The 24,238-nt window shown below is 47.9% G+C and overlaps 1 protein-coding gene across 2 annotated transcripts in view; it reads right to left on the reverse strand.

Annotated features, from left to right (window-relative positions):
* INPP5A (inositol polyphosphate-5-phosphatase A) overlaps positions 1–14,713 on the reverse strand; it is a 173,747-nt gene extending 159,034 nt beyond the window's left edge. The window contains exon 1 of one of the 2 annotated variants that reach the window (XM_085064569.1): positions 14,124–14,713. In XM_085064569.1, coding sequence (XP_084920695.1) covers positions 14,124–14,198 — 75 coding nt within the window. In that variant the 5' untranslated portion in view covers positions 14,199–14,713. The remainder of the gene's footprint in view (positions 1–14,123) is intronic. The other variant, XM_085064570.1, reaches the window with a different exon arrangement.
* Between the last annotated feature and the right edge of the window lie 9,525 nt (positions 14,714–24,238).

Genomic DNA, 24,238 nt, shown 5'->3' on the forward strand with positions numbered 1-24,238 from the left:
AATGATAAATGGAGGAGAAAGGTACAAGACAGACGGAAGGGAGAGCACTGCTCCAAGAAAACTCACTACCATGGAGCCTGGGCTACCCTTCCAAACCCAGCAGAGGATTAAAAGGACCAAAGAGATTTACCACCTCTCTAATAACTCACTTGAAACACAGTTCACTGGGATAGTATTTATTGTGACCTGTTCCCATCACGTTTTCTTCAAGTTCATTGCCAGAAGTCAGTCCCTTTCAAAATATAAAAAAACCACACAACCAACACCCACAAAACAAAGCAATAAAAACACCACCACCACCACCACTACAATCACCACCACAAAAAAACCTCCTACCGAGCAAAGAAACAACAAACGCCCTCACACAACCAACTAACTGCATTTCTGAACTCTGGAGATAAATCCAGCTGGAGCACACCTGAAGCCACGGGCACAACACATGCACTCAGTGTTTTCTGAACGGAAAGGTGTGCAGTAGTTAAGACAGTGTTTCAACAGTTCTACCAATCACTTTAAATTATTTGGAAAAAGCACCCATTTGTCTCCCTCGGCAAGTCACAGCCAGTGCTTTGAGACAGACAGGAAAGTCAAATGAAGTAAATACTCCAATTCCAAAAGCGGTTTTGGCAAATCTACCTACAGTATTTTCACAAAACGATTTGCTTATGCTCTAGAGAAGAAACACTTGCACAATCTCACAGATATTTTACAGGACATAGGATTATACTTACAGTGATATAGCTCAGGTTGGGCACACAAAGGAGGGATACGCTGCCCTGAAACTTTGGGCAAATAACACGGGAAGGCTGTGAACACCTCTCCTCTATGAGCACCATTCACCTCCTATTCTTTACCTTAAAATATGTACTAAAGGTAAAATGCCCATTTCAAGCAAGGAAAAGCGTGAAAAATGGAACAGAACACATGGAATAGTCTAATAAGCTGCTTTTGTGAATATCACATTTCAAAAACATTACTGGAAATTTCTACATTAACAAATAACTTCATAAGTTTTCCCACTTTTTTATATGCTCATTTAATGAGAACTTCCATTTTCTTAAAGCTTTTAAGTTCATGGATTTAATTAAGAGGCTTTGGAAGAAGTGTTGTGAAGACAAAGTAAGAATTTCAGTTCTGCCAAGATCTCAGGAAAACATCCTCACATTTTTCAACTAAGTACCACTGAACCTTCTGAAAATGCTGAGCAGCTGAAATTATCTCCCTCTGGGATGGTGTGATGCAAGGAAGCGTTAGTACGTGCACATTTCAAGCAAACACAGTCAAAGTGCTGTCTTAACATATCCTTCAGCTCTCAACAAAAGCTCTGAGGAACTCTAAGGAACACAGCAACATGACCCAAGCATTTCCAGACTCCTCAGCAAAGCCAGCTTTTCACCAAAGCTGAGATTCACCATTGGTTTATTCTTGTATTTGGAAGAATAAAATTGTAACAACATTCCTGCCAAGTATGCGGCTACGTAACATTCACTTTTAACAGTCTGAGGATTTCGGGGCTTTGGGATTTGTTTGGGTTTTTTTCTTGGTTGGGTTTTATTTGTTTGGGGTGTTTATAAACTTTTTTAAAACAACTGTCTCTTATGCAGGATATATATTATTATTTCAGTATCTGTGCAACATCCCAGGGAGATAGCTATGGGATAAACCCATGCCCACCACCTCGAGCAGCAGATGAGATAGAGACTCCTCCAACAGGGTCCACACAGCTGCAAAGCTGCGTTTGTTTGCAGATAGGGAATGGGGAGATGGAGAGACAACGCTGTCGATACCCATGGCCTCAAGAGACCTCACCAGCCCCGCCTCCTTCCGTGAGCCTCCCAGAGGACCTGGAGACCTGCCCTGTCTACCTGCGCTGTCCCCTGCTCCGGCACGGCCACTCTGTCCCCAAGAAAGGCCTCGCAAGCCGCGGCCTCAGCTCTGCGCCCCGGGCCGAGCAGGGAGCATGGAGAGAGGCAGAGCGGGCCCCGGGCCACGGCTGCGGCAAGGCAACACCGCTCATATCAGGCATGGAATTCTCGGCTGAGAGAAGGGTCTGAACCTGCCCTGCTGCTGGAGGCGACGGCGGAATTCCCCCGCACCGGGCGAGCCCCGTCCTGCCGAGGCAGCGGAGCTGAGCCCCGGCCGAGCCCCGCTGCCCGCGGACACGGCCGCACGCTCCGGCTGTGCAGGTGAATGACTCCAAATGTAAACGGCACATCTCTGTACCGTACATGGCATGGTGATTAAACAAATAACTGGACAGAAAAGAAATACACTTTTTAACTTTTTGTCCTATGACGTGTTTTCCCAGTTCTCAGCATAGTTCTTTGGACCAATCATGCTTCAAGCAAAAACCAGCAATGTTGCAAACACAAGAGTAGACAGAAAACAAACAAACAATCGTAGCAGCTTCTCTGCTATTGAATCACTTCCCACCACGTGCCTCTTCTGCAGCTTCATTTTGGGGTAAATACCACATTAGCTGCCAGCAAACCCTGCGGCTCCACAGTCCTTACTGTCTCAGGCACTCGGAATGGTCTTCTGGCTCTTTCCCACTTCTGAAGTAACTGGGAACAGCATATTTATTTACTATTGAAATGTCAACAGAAAAGCAAACAAACAAAACCCATCAGAGCTGCAAGCCTGACTTGGAGATTCCAGTTCCCACACACTACGAGGGCAAGAGGAAACTTTCACAAGACTTAGAGACTTTATAAGCTGACAGACGACATGCATGGTTTTCCTCCAATTTTCAGGAAAGCATGCACATGTTCCAATTCCTGAACCACAGCCACTCCACAAAGCATCTGGAAATGATCTACATCTGTAACAGAAATGCAGATAAAAAGGGAATGAGGATTTGCCACAAAATATTGAACAGAGAACTAGGCTGTCATCCCTAGCAAGTGCTGGAAAGCAGTGGGCAATGGCATCAGCAATAAAAATAAAACCAAGGAAAAAATGTATAATGTCTGGCTACAGAGTCACAAAATGAGGCTGTGATGGAGTTCCCGAGGTCCAACTCCCTGCGCAAGCAAACTCTCCCAAGAGTTGGGTGCTCAGGGCCTTATCCAGATGGCTTCCAAGGTACCTGCCAGGATGAAGGTACCACAAGCTCTCTAGCATTTCCTTGTGGACCTTTCTTGGGCTGCTCTGAATATAGCATAAAGCAAAGGTCTTATCTGTTTAATATGGACTTTCATTATACAACACTGAATGTTCACGGAAGTTCATTATTTTTAAGAAACACAATCTAGTCTTGCATCAAAATTCACCTGCTTAGCAAGGAAGTTTCCCTTCACCTGGCTGGCACAGTTCTGTCTTTATCCATCCTGGGATACAACTTACTGTTCACACACTTCATTGGGGCTATAATGATAGTAACAGCCTATAAGAACAAGCAGATTCATTTCATATAATTCAGGAAACAACATTCATATAATTTAGGAAAAAAAAGGGAAAAGAATAACAAATCTTTCTTTGTTGACATAAGTAAAAGGCGCACAATGGTCATAAATAACAAATGCTTTAATATTTAATAAGGACAGCTGAAGAGAAAAGGGTTTGGTTCCTTTTTGCTAAAAGGCTGTCCCACAAGACAAATGAGAACTGGCTTCAGAGCCTGATCAGCAGTGGAGCCAGGATCAGGCCTGTGCTCCCAGCCCAGAAAAACAACACTGCCAGTTCATGAAAATAAACTGGTTTAGCAGAAGATTTTTGGGTCACATCCAGTTCTCTGAAGTGACTGGGTTGGTCCTATCATACTGTCACACCCAATTCTTTACTTCTTCATGTGCCTGGCAGCATTTGAAGTTAAAAATAAATTTTAAAAAACTCTGACAGTTTTTCAATTTCTTCCTCCAACAAAAACCACAATAGGGATCAAAACTTTCACTTTGAACAGCTGGTTTTAAAAAACATTTTAAATGGCAAGGTCAGAGACACAGACAATGCTTTTGTCAAAGGGAACTTTCTTTTTGCAAATCCACTGCTGTGCTGGACCCAACAACAGCTGTCTGCCCAAGAACGCATTGAAAGGTCTCCACTGCTCAGAGAGTCTGAAAAAAGCACAAGTTGTGTCCTTAAATAAAAATTCTGAAGTAATTAAAACAGGGCCAATGCTAGCTGATGGTACTTAATGAGTCCAGACTTCCCTCAAGTAATTTTTGTACCATTTCTTTTCATATTCACTTGACGCACAGTCCAGCATAGTTCTGAGCTGTTCCTGCAGGAAGACTAGCTTTGCTTTTCCAAAAGGGATTGGTAAAGCCCCTAAACTAAGAGTTTGCGACACCAGAAGAACCAAAAACTTCAATACAAGCTCCCACTGTGTCATTTAAAAAGCTTTAATGAAAGAATTCAGAATTAGGTCCTGCTCCCAATGCCTGTGTGCCACTCACTGTTCATCCACTGCAGTGCCAAGAGTGCCACCAGCCCGGTACAGAGGTGCTCCAAGGAGCCCAGCCATCAATATGCAGTGGCTTGCCAACATAATTGAGGGCAATTAAAAAAAAAAAAAAACAAACCAGCTCTTTTCAAGAATGCAGTGGAAAATGGAAAGTGAGGAGTGAACATGTAGAGGCAGCTCTACCTCATGCAAAGTACAACAAACAGGTTTTGGATACTGCGTGTTCCCATGGTACCCAGTGCCTGTGATGGGTGCGAGCGAAGCCTCCTACCAAGAGCTGAACATTCTAGAGAGGGTGACGTTATCCACATCCTGTAAACAGTCTCTGTGAGCCTCACCAAAGCGCAGACCCACCCGGAGCATCTTTCCCCGCTTGTACTGACTCCCGTAACTAAAGAGAGCTGGTTTTGCCACTCAATTGAGCTTGTGCAAGCCAAAGAACCTCTCGCAAAGCAGGAGGCTCGCACAGCTCAAATTATCCAAGTCTTTGTTTCGCCAGGAGCTTCTCCAGTAACCAAACGTGGTACATGCCTGTACAGGCTGTGCTGCAGTCTGTATAAGGTGCTCCTCTGCCTTCCTTGAGCTAGAGCAGAAAGAACAAGGCATTGCCGTGGCTCTCATGCATGGCCTGCACAGTCCAGTTCCCCTGACAGCTCTCTGGCTGCACACCTCCTCTGGCTGCAGAGCTGTGCCCACCTGCCATCACAGCCATCCACTGCACTAGCTTCAAATTCAGAACTACCAAAGCATCCTTCCAAAATCCTCCCCTTTTTGGCAGGAGAACCAAGACGTCATGTCCACAGCCTGTCCCAAGCATGGCAATGCCTCTTTTGGAGGGGCAGCTGTCTGGGGGATCTGCTGACACTTGCTTTGGGTCATGCAGGATGCTTGTGGCTCAACACAAACTGAGCCCTGACTTCCAGAGCCTAGTAGAGCATTCCCACCAATAACCACCATTCCTCCTGGAACACACCTTTTGCCCTGGAAGCAGTTACTTTTTCTCCAGGCTGTTTTGAGGGTCAGACAGCCCTGGGCAGTTGCTGCACAACTCAGGCACACAGTCCTTGTCTGAACTGTGGTGGCTACTGGTCTCCCATACAGTGATCTGCAGCCATGAGTGCTACAGTCCAACACTATGGGTTCCAAATTTGAGCCTAATTTCACACAACATATTTTGTGTTGCAAGGGAAAACCTCCAAACCACCTCATTCCGGCACCATTCAGTACACTGTCCCTAGGCATGCCTAAGAGGAACAGTGCACAGCTTCCAGATGCACACCAGCAAACAACCCAAATCAACATTTTTTGCATTCTGGCTTTCAAAGACTGAGCACAAGTGGGATGTGAGCAAATGCCATGCTTCCAGTGCTTCTGGAGCTATCAGTGATCTGCAAGCAGCAGGAAAGCCCAGACTGTGGATGGCAGCGAGCTGGCTGGCTGTGGCCCTGAGCACAGACACAGGAAGTGGGCAAACACAAAACCACCTGTTTGGCTTCACAACAAGAGCTTGTGTGTGAACGAGGTCAGGATTTCTTCTCCTTCACCCACATGCTGTCCAAAAACTCCGCCTGAGCAGAACCCCTGGCTGGCCTCTGCCCAGTGCAGGCAGCACTGCACACCCCACATCACCCACCACTTCTTTCTGGCTCTGCTGCAATTCTGTGTGATGTTAAGCCTCTACTCACTAGAGTCTCTGGCTGTGAACTGTATTAGAAAAGAAACCAAAGTGAAACCAGGGAAAAGAAGACACAGAAAAGACAGGGACAGCAGGATTTGGCAAGGAACACAGGCAGGAGAACTTTCCACCAACTTGGGAAACACTACAAGAAAAGATCAGAAGCTGTTTTACTGAGGACAAACCAAAATCTGAAGGGGAAAGCCTTCCAGTCACAAACCACAAGTGAAAGGAAAGCTCTCCATGTTGCAGCTTGGGACTTGTAACTGCATCCCTGAGCTGTAGGTCCCACCTCAAATTACAGCCCAGAGGTCTCAGTTGCGCTGCAGGGTAATAAACACCCAGGTGTCAGTGACAGTCACACCCACTAAGAGCTGCTGGAACCGACCCTAAGGTGCCTACACGAGAGAACAAAACCTGTGACAACACCACAGGTTAATTGCTTTCCTCAGCTTTAATATCCTGCTTTCAAGGATATCATCTGTTACAGCTGACTGACTCATGAAGACAAGTGCTTAACAACTTGAAGACATTAATGAAAACCATCAATTATCTCTGACTTCAAATATCATATAAGAACAATGATCACTTTTGTTTGCTTCAATAAATGCTTTAACTTCAAGCTTTGCCAATAACAAGAAAAGTGCTAGAAATTAGTGATTAAATAAAATACTTACATTTTAAAATGATGTACAAATACTGATAGTGCTAAGAGTGTTGAATAACTACTACATACTATTGGAAGAAAACCAACAAAAGTAAAGTTTTACTTTAATCCTCACTTTTCCCCAGAATTATGGTTATTGTGTTTAATGTCACCTTCTCCACAATATTAAATAACATTTCCATGGAAATTTCATCAGGGGAAGATGCCACTTTAGTAATAAAGATGCCAAAAGGATGCTAAAGGACTCTGACAGGCCATTCAAGCACCCAAAGTCAGAAAGTCCTGTTTTCCCATGACCACTTCCTGGTCTCCACCAAGAGAGTGAAAGAAGATGGTTAGAGAATATCAAATAAAGTATTAACCTATACTAAAATAGATGTATTTTGAAAGCTTCCACATACTAAAAGCATGCAACTGGCTTGCAGTCATGCCTGTCTGCTCGACTTTTTCCTTTTTTTTTCCCCCAATTTAAGGTAACAGTTTAGGGGCAGAGGACAATGCAAAGCTACAGCCAAAGTGGCTGATCTTCTGTGGGGTGGTGGAGATACCACCCAGATCACACACTTAAAGCCAGTTTGTCTCCCAAGGTAGTTCAGTCATTTGATTTCCCACTCAGATGCCAAGGCACAGCATGCCCATGGTGGAGGGAAACCCGAGTTTAACCTGGTGGGATCTCCCCTTCAACAGAGAAAGGAGTGTGTACAGGACAGCCACTCTCACCTTCCTGATGGCGTAAGAGGCACCCACAAAACTCCAAATCAAAAAGACTCCTTTTTAAGTGACTCACTTTAAATCACAAATGAGGAGTAAGGGGAGAGCTTTCAGGAAGAGGTGAATACACAGCGTACCAGAAAGGGAAAGAAAGCATCTGAGATAAAAAAGAGGAAATTCATTTGTGGGGGGAGAAGATATAAACAATATGATGAAATAAATAATAGAAAAGGGAAAGACAGAAAAAGTAAGTAAAAACCAGATCAGCCTTTTATGTAGATCATGAAATCTGACAGCTTGACTGGTATTCTGTCTCTTTGAAGTCAAATTTTATGGTAAGAAAATTGATGATGAGAACTGTGGAACCAGGAACAAAACCTTTAAATACAGCCTAGTACTAAAAAACTATCAGATCTGCATGGAAAGCCTTCTTCCTATGGTATCCTACTCATATTGCATAATTTCATATTCAAATATGAAATAAAATAGGAACTAAGTCCTTTTAAACCACCACACTGATACACTGGTGATTTGTGGAAACCCAAAAAGGTGCAAAATGTCAACTCGACTGCTAAAAAACCACATTAAAAGAAAGGTTTAACTACAGTGCATTTTGCCACTATTACCTCCTTGTGCTCTTGTCAGTGATAACACTTAATCAAAAGGAGAAGAAAGATGGTCTACAAGATAATCCTCTGTGCATCCCCTTAAGGGTGGCCAAACACCACACCAGCTCTTAATGGAAACTCTTTTGCTCAGAGAATTGTAAAACTGTCTGCTAAAAAGAAAAAAGTGCTGGATTTTTGCTAAAGAGAAAAGTGGATTTTTTTTAAGCATACATCTCCATCTTGGAGGAAACCTCCACCCTCTGTGCTGCCTGTACTGTTACTGCTCCAGCCATCTTCAGCAAATCAGAGCTTTAAATTTTAGAAATATGTGGATGCACAACAACATGTCACTGCTTTATTGCATGTCTGCTTCGGGTCTGCTCCGCATTGATACTCAGAAGAGGACTTTGCTCTGCAGCTCACACTCACTGAATACACCTCAGGAGCTGCAGGGGAAGGGCTGGTGGTTTGCAGGACATGCACAGCCTTCATGTGGGAAGCACCCCTGGACCACTGCACGGGGCCAGGGATGCTTTGAGTGGGGGAATGGTTAGCAGTAACCCCCCAGCACACACTGATGTGTCCTTAGCCTACAGCAGGCATGCCAAGAGCCGCATTACTTAGAAGCTGACACTCAGGGAGCCATAAATCAGGACAAGTATTTAGCTCCTCTCCCAGCAGGCTGTGAAGGATTGACGCTGACACATCGCTCACTGTGCACACTTGACACTGTCACCCACCACAGACTAAACAAAGGAGGAGTTACAAACAGGTCCCACCCCTCAGGCAGCCTAGAGCTGTTTCAAAGCACATGTACCCACACTTGCTCCTCGTCCCAAGACACCTGGATAAAGCACCTCTGTAACACAGGCCAGCTCGGGCACTGCTGCTGGTGCAGCTGCACTGTATGGCTCGAGCCCAGCAGCTGCCCACACACACCTCCCTCAGCTCATCTCCCAGCACAGAAGGATTTTCAAACCAATATCCCTTTTAGCAGCATCACACTGAAAAGGCACACAAAGCCAGGGCTATTCGCAGCCAAGCCTACCTCAAAATTTCACCTCCTGCACAGGGAGTTTAGAATGGAGTAAAACAAGAAAGCCTCCTTTTAAAATACAACATAAACATGAGTATGGCAGAAACTGAAAGAAAAACATTTGAGATTCCACAACAGAAAACTGAACAAACAGAAGGCAGCAACAACATTTAAGAAATTAACAGGGCCACTAACACAACAGAGAAATAAACACAGAAAGAAGCCACCAAAACAACCAGAAACTAGAAAGCACAGAGTGCAGAGTCAGATGAAGAGAAATTGGAGATTCCTTATTTCTAGGGTTTCCATCATAGAGAACACTAAAAAATACTTTTCCGTTGGTCTTCTGTATTATTGCTCAAAAGTGCACAGCCCTCAAATGCAAGTCTGAGCTGTGAGCACGCAATTTGGTGGCATCAAAGCCAGCAAGACAATAACCCCCCAGGTGTGGGGCCCTTGGGAGCCAGCCAAAGTGCTCAGTGCCAGGCTCAGCCCCAGCATGCTCCAGCTTGCCAGATCCACCTGGCCACAGCCCCAGCTCCCACCAAACTCTGGGCTGTACAGTGAGAGGAGTACAGACCCACTGGCAAAGCCAGGCCAGGACCCTTCTCCCATCAACCTCCCCCCTCTTCCTCAGTTCTGCTGCTCTTGCCCCCACAAGGCCAGACCACAAGCCCAGGCTCCCTGCTCCCTCCCTGCCAGCTGCCAACCCAGAACATCTGCAGGAATGCTGCCACACACTGAAACATCCCCGAGAAACATCACCCTTACGTGGACATGTTGGGATAATTTGATTTCCACTCCAGATAACATCAACACTGCCTGACTGTAAGGATGGGTTAAGTGTTTCTCAGTAGTGAAATAATGAGTTTATTTTCAAAAGTCACAATGAACCAAATATTACCTCTCACTCAATCTCATAGGTGTGATTTGAAGAGAGGGTGCCTTGAGTTGCAACATGATAGTCTTAATGCTTCTTTAGAAATCAAACTATTTCTACTTCAAATTCAAATGACAGACTTCAGCTCTTAACAGAAGTAAAGAATACTTCAAGTTCATACTTAGAATTAAAGAATAAGTTTATAATAATACTACAAACAGGATGTGAAACAGGAAATTCCATCCCTGCCCTCTTCATGTACTGTATCAAAAAGGGAGACATTGACCCAAATGGGGATAGGTGAAGGCCACCTGTGAATGTCAAAGCATATTGCCCCACCATAGCACTGTCACATGAAGGCCAGCGTTCTGCAGAGTCAAAGAAAATAGAGGCACGGGTAGGGCAGTAATGCTATTAGCCATTCAAAATCCTAGGTATCAGCACCATACAGCAATTCCCTGGCACACTTCTCCCATTCTTCTCTTTTAAGCTAATAAAATAACATGTTCTGGTTAACTTTTGCCTCCCTTGTCACCATTGCACATCTATTCTGACTAAACCTGTCCTGAAAATTTAAGCACTACATACATCCAGTGTATGAAGACAGAAGGAAGGGTTTTGGAAGCTCTTGCCTAATTTAGGCTCATACATTCCAATTCCAAAGATAACTGGAACAAATTAACTATTTTCCAACCTGGCTAGAAATTTCAGAACCTGTACAGCTAAGTCTGCTGGGCACATTGGAAATCCTTTCCCTAAAGGTCTACCTCCAAACACTTAACCAACACAGATTATTAAAATCACCTAAAACTGACACTGAGTAAGACATGATTTTCAGGTATGAGCACTAAGATGGTTTTCCAATGTTTGTGCCTGCACCCATATAAACACAGAGCACACAGTAACAAAACTTCTGGGACAGCCACAACAACTGAATTGCAAAGATCTCCACCTGCCTCCCTGCAGCAGAAGCAGCCACAGCTCCTCTGCTGCACTGGCCATGAGACATGGTGAGGGAAACTTTCTCCACACAGCCTCCCCTCATCTGCTGCTCATACGCCACTTCCAGGTGTCTGTCACAGGGAAAAACAAACAGCATTAAGCTGTTGAAAAGCAACTGAACAGAACGAAGGAGTTATAGCAGATTGGCAAAAGAATTTGGGACATAAATTAAACCCCTCTACAGTAAAAGCAGTGCAGTGCCAGGCAGGTAAGATTCTGTGCCCACTACAGCACTCAGCTCATCGCAAGGTACATGAGCAGTTTTGTCAATGCAGCTAGAGGAAGCAAAGGAAGCAAGGAACCAGTGAGAGAGAGAGAAGGAGGGAGAAGATGGGATCACAGGTTTGGGTTGGAAGGGACCTTTAATGTTCATCTAGTTGAATTCCCCTACCATAGGCAGGGGCATCAGAGGAGGGGGACAAGAGAAAGTGACTCATGGGTAGCCTGAACTCTATCTTTTGTTACTGTGCATACTGTGATAAAACTAGGAACTGATTCTATAGTAAGAAAAGCATTAAATGCTTAAGTAAACACAAATGTACCAAAAATCATACCCATTCATATTCATGAGATGCACATGTTCATGTAACTTGAAAGAATATTTGAAGATCTAATACTCCATTAGCATTTTTAAGGAAGCAGCAAAGCTACTAGAGGAATGAAAGAACCCAGCTCAGTCCCTCCTCACTTTGCCATGTTTATTCATGAGCTCCCAGGTCACCACTCCAACAGGTAATTAATGGATGGGGATGGCTGGCAGAAGCAAACCCATGTGTTGTCATAACCTGCTTCTGGCAAACCAGATAGCAAAAAAAGCAATTTTCCCCTCTTTGCAGAAGTACAGGCAGCTCAGCAACACAAGTGATCTAGGAAAGACTGTGCAGGCAAACCTGCCTACTGAAGGTATTTTAAGCGACAAAATGCTAGTCTCAAGAGCATTTGCACACACAAGCAAACACAACTCACACAAAACACACCTGAAGTGCAAATCACACTGCTGCCACACAGCACCACTCAGGCTGCTTTGAACACACAGGGCAATACAGAGACATCACGAGGGTCTGCTGGGTGGAAGGGGGGACAGGAGTCCCACCGTGCAGGGCTCCCCATCACCAGAGGCCCCTGCCCAGAGCAGCCTCTTACACAGGCACCTGCCCTGGAGCTCCGGAGGGGAATGCTTCCCAGAGGGCTCTGGCCCACAGCAGATGGGATCTCAGCACAAGAGCTGGCAGGACAGTGTAAGTGCAGGATACCTGGTCCTGACCATCCCATCTGCTCAGTGCTCCTGCACTGCCTTGCGACAGCACATACTGTGACACTATCGTGAGGTCAGACAACATCTGGCTAAGAGTGTGGCATTTAATTAAAATATGTACCACCCACCGAAATCAGAAATAGAAAACATGAATTAAAGGAATGGGAAGTGGTTTTCCAGCCCAGCTCTGGCACAGTCCATCAAAGCAAGTCCTTGTTCAGGACTGAAATCACTCCAGGTCCCAGCAAAGAAACATATTCCTCAACTGCATGGGAACGGCCCAGCAAGCAGAACCAGCCACTAACAGCTCCCACACACAACTCAAGAACCAAGTTGCCAAACCTAGTTAAGGTCACCTTTCCTGCACCCCAAGTGCACCAATGTAACTCCAGAAGCCCCTCCAGGCAGCCACCATTCCCAGCTCCAACAGCCACACACCAGGACCACAACTACAGATGTTCAGACCAGTCTTCCAATTTCCCACCCTGCAGTGGAATTGATTCAAATGAGCCCGGTTTCGTTGCTGTAGAAAACTAATTTTTTCATGGCAGGACAGTTGCTGGCTAGAACTGAAGTGTGTTCCTCCGGTACAGCAAACACTGCACAACGAGCACACTACAGGAACGCCCAGAGCCTCGAATACCAAGCAGCAACAACCAGGAAATGGCTGGGTCTGACAGCCAGGGATTCCTGCAGTGACAGTGCTCCAAAGAGCACTTCGAGTCACAGGGTTCGTCTGGATGACAGGCTTGGTGACACAGAGGTGGCACCCCTCGGCTCCAGCCATGGAGTAGGAAAAATCCAGAAACCACCTGCTGAAACACCACTGAACACACCGGCATCACTTACACACAGGTGCTGCGTACACCCAAGGCCACAGCCATGACAATTACTATGAAATGAGCGTTTTCACAGTGTTCATTTAATATGAAGTGCCACATTTTAGTGTAAAACTAACTACGGTGATAACTGTAACAGTTCACTTAACGTGAACTGCATCCTTTGACTACCGCTGTTACAATCAAATTGTGAATTTCAGAATAGACTTTAAAGTGATGAAAAAGCAAAGCAAACTTTGAAGACCAGACAAAACACCCCCTTGGTTACTGCATCTCGGGGCTCTGTGCATCAGGCTGGCTTGGAGCAAACCCCGTCCTAACACACGGCAAGAACAACACACAGCACAAGCCTGGACCCAATCCTCTGTCAGATGTGTATGGCTTTATAGCTAGCAAACCCCCGGAAAGTCTCCCCTCGCACTGTGGGACGTGTCTGCACTGCTCGGGCCCAGCGGGACTTTGCTACCAGTTTCAGCAGAGCCCGACGGGGTTCGGGAGCCCGGCGACACTCATCAACATCTGCCTTCATTCACGCAGATTCTCAAGCGAGCGTTCCTCCCTCTGCTCGCCTGTGCAGCTGCGGCTCTTGCCTTATTTGCAGAGACGAGAAACCTTCCCGAGGTTTGCCCGAACACACTACGCCGAACAGAAATTACGCTGCATTTTCGTGTCACACCGTGCCTGGCAGCCGGGGAGGAGCGTCCGGAGGCGGGCAGGGCTGCGGGGGGCTCTGCCGCTCCCCCGAGGAGCCCCCGGACGCTACGGACAGTGTCACACGGCGACCACCTCGGGGACAGGGACGCGGCACCGGCGCCCCCTTGCTCCCCGCTCCCAGCGCTCCCGCGGCTGTGCCGCCGCCCCGCGCCCCAGCCCTCGCTCCGGGCTCCGGCAGAGCGGTCCCACCCCCGGGAAGCGCCGGGGCACGGCCGGGACGGCCGCCGGGCCCCAGAGCGCCGCCGGCACTCGCGGTCGGAGCGGCAGCGCGGGCGGCGATGGGTCCGGCGGCCCGCGAACCCCAGCTGCCCCCGGTGCCCGCGGTACTTACGTCGTCAAAGAGGGACCCGACGTTGGCGGTGACCAGGAGCACCCCGGCGCCGGCCGCGGCCGCCTTCCCCGCCATGGCGCGGGCGGAAGCGCGGCCGGGAGCGGCGGCGCTGCGGGGAGCCCGGGGGCGGGCGCGGGGCGCTGCGGCGAGCGGGGCGCCGGGCCCGCCCCGTCAGCGCGGCGAGAGCTCCCGGCGCGGGCAGCCCGCGGACATCCGCGCCCTGAGGGGCCGCGGCTCAGCGCTCGCCCGCCGCCGCGCTGCTGCTGTTGCTGCCGGGACGGCTCCCGCCGGCGGAGGCTGGCGCCGGGCCGCGGCGCATGGCAGAGCGGCGGGGCCGGCGGGGCGGTGCGGGGCTCGGCGGGGCCGGTGCCGGGGCGGGTCCGGGCGCTTCGCGGTGCCGCCGCCGCTCCCGGCTGTGCGGGCGGGCGGGCGCGCCGGGATAGCGCTCTGCGCGCGCGACGTCACGGCCGCCCCGCGCCGCTCTTAAAAGGGCAACGCCACCCGCGGCGGGGCGCGCGCACACGGCCGGCGGCGCTGTCCCGCGGCCCGGCTGTCCCCGCGGCGGGGGGGACGCGGCACGGGGGACGCGGGCGGGCGCCGCTCGGTACGGCGGCCGATCCCCGAAGGTCGGGCGGGGCCGTAGCTCCCTCACCTGCGCGCAGCGGGGCTGCCCGAGCGGGGCGGGGCGCGGGACGAGGCGGAGCGGGCGCTGCCTCCCTCGGGGGAAAGGCTCCCCGGGGCCGGCGGCTCCTGCGGGCAGCCGGGGGTTGTTCCCGGGGGGCGCCCCGCCCCGTGCGGATGGTGGCCGTTGGCCCCGGCGGTGCCGCCGCCCGAGCGGGGCTCTCGGGGAGCGGTGCCGGCACCGGGCAGGGCTCTGTCGCAAGGGCACGGCCAGGGGCTTGGCGGTGCTGGACAAGCCGCCGCTCGCCCCGGCAGCGAACAGCCTCGGGAAAGGTGGGCTCCAGGGCTGCGCGCAGAGCCCGTGGGTGCCCCGGAGTGTTCCGCAGCTCACAGCTAGCCCCGCTGCGGAAGGAACCTGCTCGGTAACTTTGCCAAAGAAACCTGAGAAATGACAGATCTTTCATTGCTGCTTTGTGTGAAACATCCCCTGTGACGGCCTGTGTCTCACGGCTGAGCAGAGCGAGGGACGCAAAGCGCAGAAGCCCTGTGCCCGAGCTGGGCGAGGGTCAGAGCTGGGCAGCCTGTTGGGCACAGGGCGTAAGTGACGCTCAGCTGATGGCTCAGTCCTCTCGCGTCTCCTCTGTGACAGACTTCGTCAGGCAGGGATGCAACTGGAATGGCAAAAGCTCTGCCAGATCTTGAGCACCGGCCTTCCTTGTCAGAAGGTACATATTAAAAAGGTTCTAAAATTCTGGAATTCTGCCTCATCCATGGGATACTTGCTGACCTCTGGTGATCTGTGGCACACAGATGCAATGCAGAGACATGGAACGCTGCTGGACTTCTCTGGAAATTTTTTTCTAGGGTTTTGTGCAGCTCCTGAGACAACTGTTGCATAAAGTTGCACTGTAGATACAATGATCTTACGTGGATGCAGCCATCAGAGCTGTCAAAAGTGAGCTGATCCAATACACCGTCCTGGTGTACCTTGATACATTCACACACAGGGAAAAAGAAAATAAAATGGGGAAGGAACATTAGCTGCTGCTGTGTTTTTGGCACAGCCTTGCAGCTTTCGGCCAACAACGATTACATCAAAGCCAGGGTATGCTGGAGGGAGCCGTGTCAGATTACACCCAGCTGGCAAGAGATCCCAAGCCATATGGCATCCAGGTGAAAAGTTTGGCAGTGCTCAAGAACAGGAAACGAGAATGCAAAGAACCCAGAGAGGAATCACCACTGCGATGTGGAGGAACTTTGCCAATTGCTTTGGCAGAGGAGGTTCTGCAGTGTGAGAACATCGCAGCTGCACACAAGTAGAACGGTGTCCAACCAATGCTTGTGTTGATGGCTGTGAATCCCACACCTTCCACACAGAAAGGAGTGGGTAAAAGCGTAGAAAACAGGAACATGAAGTATTACAGCACATAGAAAGCATTTCCAAACGAGTTCCCAAGAGTCCACTTGCCCAGTGAGGGATTGCCATGGAAGCTGTTTCCAAAAGCAAGGAACACAGAACACTGAGCGAGGTGCAATGGAACTTGAGAGCAGCGGCTGTGGGTGAGGAAGCACAGGCCAGGCAGAACATCCCACATCCCTGAGGAGATGTGAAGGGGCAGGACCAGCCCAGGTGAGTGCAGGGCCTGGGCAGCTCCAGCGGTGAGCCGTGGCAGGAATGATTGAAGATGGATTCTGGGCTGCTGCAGGAGCACAGCACAAACATGATGGAAAATGCAGGGGAGGGGTAGAGGGGACATGAGCTGCTTTGCAAGGCAAATTGTGCAGTGCTGATACTTTGGTACTTGTTAAATTTGGATGAACAAGTTCTGTACCTGTGCTATGTAGGGAAAAAAATTGGGCAAATCCAATTGAATATAAAAGCTTGCCTGTGCCAATAGGGAAACAAACAGTAAGTAAAAGTGCTCATAAAAGGTGAGGGCTGAGTTACAACTCCTGACATGAATGTTAAACCTCAGTAGGTGCTGTCAAGCTGATGCTTTCCTCCACATATTGCAAAGCATAATTCTCAAGAGGGGATGGTACAGTATAATGGTGGGGAAATAGAAATGAGTATGAAAGTGCCACTTTGCATCCATTCAGTGAGCAGGAGCTGTGGCTGCCTCCAGCTGCATCCACACCAGCTCCAGCATTCCCAGCTCTGACCCTGAGCTCAGTCCCACAGGCTCAAGGGTCAGATGCAGGTCAGATATATCTCTTCCTCCCCACTCAGAGCTGGAAGGCTGGTGGGAGCTGATAGGTGTGTTACTGTAGGGAAAGCACCCCTACTGACTAAGGCTGCCTCATATTTCCTGTCACAGCTCCTCGTTTTCCAATACTTAAAACCCAGGCAGTGTAGTCTGAGTATTTCCAGTCTTGGTGCCTGCCTTGAATGCTAAGATTGGGCAAGAGAGCTCAAGAATCAGGTTAGTTTTTACTAAGTAGCTTTGGAACTATGAGGGGAAAATGGTCTTGAGGCTGATTTTTCAAATCACCCTGCAGGTCAGGTAAGTGCCAACCATCACCATCCCCATGGATTTTCATTGCACAGCTTGGAAAACAATGTCACTGCTTGTAAAGGTGCCTCAGAAAACTGTCTTGTAGGTTTGGGCTACACAGAGCTTACTAAAGGGCCTATGTCCAAAGTCTCATGAACAATAAGAAAAGTTCATGCTGATAATCATCTTCAACTATATCAGCTGTATTTCATCGAATCACAGAATCATTAAGGTTGAAAAAGCCCTCCCAGACCTAGTCCAGCCTGTGCCAAATCCCCACCTTGTCACCCAGCCCAGAGCACTGAATGCCACAGCCAAGCCTTCCCTGGACACCTGCAGGGATGAGCACTCCAAACCTCCCTGGGCAGCTCCTGCCAAGGCCTGAGCACCCTTTCAGTAAGAATTGATGCACAGCTGGGAGAGTTAGCATCCCCTTCCCCATTCTTTCCCTCTGAGTGTTTCAGGATAACACAGGTAGAGCCACATGCTGCCTTGTCCCCTGGTACCTGGGGGTGTGTGCTGTTTACACAGTCATTGTGACACGTTAGACACTTTCAAGTCCAGGCAGTTGCAGAGAAATTACAAAAAGCCCATTGCTGCTCAGGGCTGGGGATGATTTGACTTGTGCCACACAATTCCTCACTTAGCAATGGAACTGCATCCCCTGTCACAGAGGGCATTTCTCACTGCCCAGCTCTGGCTGTTGGTGCTGGACACAGACATTGTGAGGCACACGGTTGCTCTGGAGACATTGCAAGCAGCTAATGCGAGGGGGATGAGCTGAACAAGCATTTTTTCATCCTATAAAAGTATTTCCAGCCAAGCGGTTGCTGGATGAGCACTGGGGTTGCTGGTGCAGGGGTTTGCCCACAGTGGGATCTGGAGCCAAACCGTGGGACGTGGGCAGTGACACGTCTGTTCTTGCATTTCCTGGAGTCTCACATGAGGCCTCTGAGACTGCTGACCAGCCATGGCACTCAGTAGAGCTTAGCTCTGCCATTATACTGCTCTGTTTCCTATCAGGCATCCCACAGGTGTTCTCATCTCAGTCTCAGGCCTATCAGTTCCTGGTGGCTCCTTAATCTCTGGCTGCCTTTGTAGTGTTGTCACATTTCTAAATGAAACTTACCTGAATTCCTGTAACAGCTGAGGCAAAATTAAACCTACATATGTTTAAGATGGTTCTTTCAGTGTTTGTCACTTGACAAATAAACATTAACAAAGAGTTTTGACCTTATAAACTTCAGCCAAATGAAGTATTCTTGTAGTAGCCAAAAAACAGCTCTCCCCCTAAACTGTTTGCTGCTTCTGTTTTTAAACATTTTGCCAAATAAAAGATTTTTTGTCCATTCTTCCACCTCTTTGTGTTTTTCATATTTATTCTCTTCTCGCAGTTCTTTTCCTTATGAGAATTTAGCCCCACATAGATCCGTCTGGTCTGCTAAATGCTATCCAAATATTTACTTTTTACAGCTCATAGAGAGTCACACCTTGCAAATACTTCTTGAGAAATCCTAAAGCATTGCATAGGCTTTGTGTTTGGGATGGTTCATGTATAAATGAGCTGCAGCTGGTGCCAGGTAGGAGGACAGTGCCTGAGAAATCACACATGGAATTCCCAGCACTGCTCACCCTCAGGAGAAGGAAGCCACATTTCAAACATTGGGAATTGGGAGAGGTAGGTTGGGCCTAGAGTGTTGGAAAGCTGCAACACCATTTATTTGTTCAATAGAAATATGGATTGAGTATTGATTTATTCCAATACAACAATAATTGTGGTGCTGCCACGGTGGTTTTTGGTTCCCCTGAGTGCTTCAAGCTCAGCTTTCCTAGACAGCAGGGACAGCAATGTATGTGGGGAGTGTCACTAGGAGCCATCCTGGCACTGTCATCGCACAGGGGCTTTGTGTGGTAACCTGTAAAGCACGTTAGCCAGCTCTCCTCAAAGTGTGCAAAGAGTGTAAAAGGAAAAGCTGAGGACTTTCAGCTGATTCTACCAGAACAGCAGACAAAGAGGGACTTCAGGGGATGTTAAGAAATGTCCAGCTCTGCTCTGTGGCATCAATCCCTCATTTGCACATAAAACAGTAAAAGAAAAACAACCAAGACCACAGTGTCATGGGATTAATGTGGAAAAATGTCACAGGAGAAAGCAGAAGCAGAGCTTGTTGAGCAGGAATATACTCACACAGCAGGTATTGCAATATTTATATACTGTTTTTAAAAAAACTGGATTTATTATATTGCCCATTTATACCTGGTAGAACAAACAGTTCCCTAAAAACAAAGAAAACCCCCCAGAAAATTATGGTGGGGGCCTGTGAGATGCACAGTGGCACACAGAGGGAATTAAGGATTTACTCTGAGCAATTTCCCCATGAATAAAATGTAAAACCTTCTTCCCAGAAGGCTGTCGATTTTCATCAAAACAAATAATTGCTCCTCCTCTGGCCATTTTAAATTACTAAACTGTTTTTGGCTGTCTGTGGAGGAATCTCGGGCATCTTTGTCTTGGTGCAGAGCTCTCAGCAGGGCTTTGTGCCACCACCGTGTGCCCAATGGAGGCAACTGGGACAGGAGCTGCTGGGGACAGTGCCACGGAGGTGTCACAGTGCCACGGAGGTGTCACAGTGCCACGGAGGTGTCACAGTGCCACGGAGGGGTCACAGTGCCACGGAGGTGTCACAGTGCCACGGAGGGGTCACAGTGTCACAGAGGGGTCACAGTGCCTGGGGGGTCCCACGAGTAGGGAATGGGGGTTGGAGCCCTGCAGGTGCTGCACAGGAGCACCAGGACACGGCTGGGTGCTGCTGGTGGCATCTGTGGGACACCCCTGGCCTCTTCCCAAGGCTTGCACTAGTAAAGACAAGGAAATTCCCAGTCTCTTAAGCAAACCATTCACATATGGATGTCACACAGGCAAGCAACTGATTTATAATTTAAGCCACTTAATGTTTTGCAGAATTTGGTTTCTTTCGAACAAGAACTATGATGTTATTTTGGGTGTCTGTCAGTGTGATTAGGCCAAACCTGCTGTCTTCATAGGGTTCCTAACCCAGCATAATGACTCCTGTTTTTTTCTGCACTTTTTTAGAAATTTGATTTTCCCTAAATCTGTGAAGTAAACCTCAGGCACTGCGTGGCAAAGCACAGTGGTGGGACATTGGGGTAAAAACACAGCAGCAGGCTGGGAGTCCTCCTCATGTCTGGAAACCAGCAGGAGGAAGGTTGTGTCCTGGGCTGTGCTTCCCCACAGCTCCCGAGACAATCAGGGGTCCAGACCTCTTACAACAGTGGGTTAGCAAAGCAGCAGCTATTCCTCATGAAGCTGATCTTCATCCCTTCATGAACTGCCCACATAAAAAATATCAAAAATATAAATATCCCAATGTAGTTAAGAGTGTGGAATACCATAAATTTGGTCTATAACCTGTAGGTTACGCAGCCACTGGCACTTTCACCCTTTTAACCCTGTCTCAGGCTGGGATGGAGAAGGCAGAACTTTTTAACTGAATTACACAAGGAATAACAGTGTCAATATCATTGCTGCAGAAAGGCTATTACCTAATCACCTAACATTAAAGAAATAGATTAACATGGTGTCTGTTCTCTCAGGACCATAGATATTTTTGAGGGATGTGGCATTATAAAAAAAATTCCCCAGACTTCTACTTAATCTAGAAAACTCATTAAATAGATTTAATACACTATGGAATTCTATATAGAAATACTATTGTTAAATGTGTACCATATTTCTCTGCCTTCTTTGCCCAATCATTTTTATCTTGTAGCATATTTTACAGCGTGAAGGAGATAGAAAGAAGACTCAGAACTTATGCAGGCTTTAAAGACCAATGACCTGTGTGCTTTCACAAAATCATAGAATCATAGAATGGTTTGGGTTGGAAGAGACCTTGAAGCTCATCCCATTCTCCCCTCTTGGCATGAGCAGGGAAACCTTCCACCAGACCAGGTTGCCCCAAGCCCTGTCTGACCTGGCCTTTACTTTGTGGGAAGATGGGAGGTCACAGGCCATAATTTATCAATTATTTTACTGTAAAAGATGAGCTCAGCATGAACAGAAAAGCAGAACTAAACCATTACTGGTGAGGTTTCGGATGCTCTGCCAAAGTTGTGTTACAAAAGACAGACATCTCACCTGAGCTACAGCAGCACAACTTTCCTGAGCCCATCAGCCTGCAGGAAACTTCACCAGAGATGAGTTCCATGGCATGTCTGATCAGGGTCAGGAGCATGGCCCATCCACCCCACCACAGTCTGTGGGGAGTCTCTGTCTAACCAGGATCTCCATGTTCCTTGCACAGCAGCAGATCAATGCCTGTGTGGGGAAGGTCATGATCAGTAACTTTGCTCATCTGGAAAACAGATGGTAACCTATAAAGCTTTAACTGAAGAGCAGAAAGCAGAACTGTGAGGACCTTGAGACTCTTGCAGAAACTCCTGCAGGATCTGAGGCTCACCATGAATTTCGGTGTCCTTTTGCAGCAGGTGTAGTTCCAAAGCCGAGCCTGGATCACTTGGGTACTGTCATATCCCACATGGATGTCTAAATTTTGCACACCAGAGGAAAATGCCTCACAGCATGTGGGATTTCTGCACCAGAAAGCAGTCAATCCCTCATGAACAGCAGTAAAACAACATCAGGGAGCCAGTCTTGAAATGGCTGTAGCCATACAGGAGTAACTCTCAAAATGATGGTCTGATTCTGGTTTTAAAACTACTGATGGAAACTTTCTTTTCAGCAGTCGAGCTTAAGTCATTCTGGGATTCAGCTAACAAGAGGGGTGTGTGTATCAGGAATGTTTTCAGGCTATACTTCAAAGCATTGGGATAAATTAAACACTGTAAGTGTCGTGGGCTCAGGTTATGAAGGGTTTTTGGGGTTGTATCCAGGGAGAGCTTTTCTGAAGGAGAATAACATTGTCCTGCAAGGCAGAGTCCTTGTTTTCAAGCACCATATGGAAGTTGTACCTTCGAAAATGGATTTGAATAAACTCTCCTGCTGCAGATAAACAACAGGGCACTGTATGGAGTGGCTGCGTGGCTCTGTCACTCGCTTGGACACCACTTGTGTTTAAAAATAAGCTGTTTGGTTTCTGTACCACTAGTGAAAGTAGAGAACGTTCTTGCTTCGGAGGAAATGGCTCGCCATGCAGAGCAGGGAGGGAGGGAGAGGGGGAGGCTGAGCAGCCAGAGGGGAGGAAGAGGGAGTTGAAGGCTGAAGCTCCTCCTTCCCAACTGAGTAATGGAAAAACGATGTAAGAATTCCAGCATCTGAATAAATATGTGCCCTATGACCTTAATCCCCTAGGAACCAAAAACATCCAGAGTCAGATAAAAATACTAAACCCTTTACATTGGTGAGGGAGAACAGCACTGCTCACAACTAATTAGCTAAATCCTGTTAATAGTGGGGAGCTGGGCAGCCACGAGGAAGCAAGTCTTCAAGAGATGGCTGAGCTGAAGGCACAGCCAAGGATGAAGCCAAGGATGACGCTGAGGACATTCCTGTTGAAGCGTGTGGAGCAGTGAATGGTCACGGGAGAATCCAGCACTGCCAGGGCACTGTGCCCTGCAGGAGACACACCAGAGCGACTCCTGGCTGATGGCAGCTGCTGTTTTAGACAGGTTACACACCTTGCTTCTGCTGGGAACCATAGCAGGACAGCAGGGATCCCCTAGAAAAAGTAAAAAAGAAGAGAATTACAGTGATTCTGATGCCAGCAGTTCCAGTTGGGACTTTTCATATGGATATATTGATAGCGAACGAGGGAATGTGTCAAAGGAAAAGCATCTTTGCTTTGGCTCATCTAAAGAGTTACATTTTCTCCCTCTGTGTCTCCCACTCTGAGCGGGTTTAAGGAGAACTTTTCCCCAGAAGTGCATAGTGACTGGGAATAGTGACTGGGCGTAGTGACTGAGAATCAGTTGTAAGACAAGTCCTGAAGCAAAGCCTGTGCCTCAAATCCCAAATCCAGCCTTGCCAAGCGCTGCAGTGAATGCTGAGCACATCTCTTTGGTGAGGTGGGAGTGCAGCAGCAGCTCCTTGCCAGCAGGACCTTCAACCTCAGAGTGCTTCAGAGACTGCGCCAGCAATAAATCTGACACACATAAACCCTTGTGAATGGCTTTTAGTGGTTTATTCATCTCCTGAAGAGCACATTTCTCACTCACAAAGTGTCCAGAGGTGAGCATGGGCAGCCCTGACAGCTCCCAGGCTCAGGTGGAGGGACTGCCCAAAGAGGAAGAAGCAGAGGCAGGGATGCAGACACCACTCTTTGCTTCCTTCTGCTCTAACACATGAAAGCAGGAAACTAGGAACAGGAAAGTGGAGTAACTCCAAGGCAAGACACAGGTTATTTTCAGTGAATACTTCCTTACTCCTTCCTGCTCTCCAGAAGCCATCCACAGAGACACCTCACCACAAGTTTATTTGCAGAGTTGTATTTCAATTCCTTTATGAACCCTTATTATTTACTGCCCCTCTCATAGCCAACAGTGTTTGCAATTTTAAAGAAACAGATGTAATTTTCTATTTCAGTAGCTGTCAAGATAACCAGATGAAAAATATTCTCGTGATCCCGTTTCTACTTTTGCCAAGAAGGCTTTTGCCAAGAGAAAAGTGAATCTGAGAATAATATCTAATGCTTCCATTCATTTTGCAAGAAAATTCTGCAATATACCATATTTGTAGGCTACCTGGTGAGGTGGCATCAGCCTTCAAAATGGACTAACTTCACTTCCCACATTACTAATGAGTACCATGTGAAAGTACAGGAATGGACAAGGCCTGGATTTGGTTAAGTGCAAAGTGCCTTTTTCCAAATCCAGGCTTTAATAGAAGAGTTGTTATAAGGACACAATTCCCTTCATTGTAAATACAGACAAATATTTAGGAATAACTTTTTCTCCAAACCAACCCAGCTGACTCCTGTGGGAGTGCTCAGGAGCACTGGGCTCCATCCTGGCATGGCTGAT

This window comes from Lichenostomus cassidix, chromosome 6 (genome assembly GCF_008360975.1).
Source record: "Lichenostomus cassidix isolate B80296 chromosome 6, HeHo_3.0, whole genome shotgun sequence".
NCBI classification, from domain to species: domain Eukaryota; kingdom Metazoa; phylum Chordata; class Aves; order Passeriformes; family Meliphagidae; genus Lichenostomus; species Lichenostomus cassidix.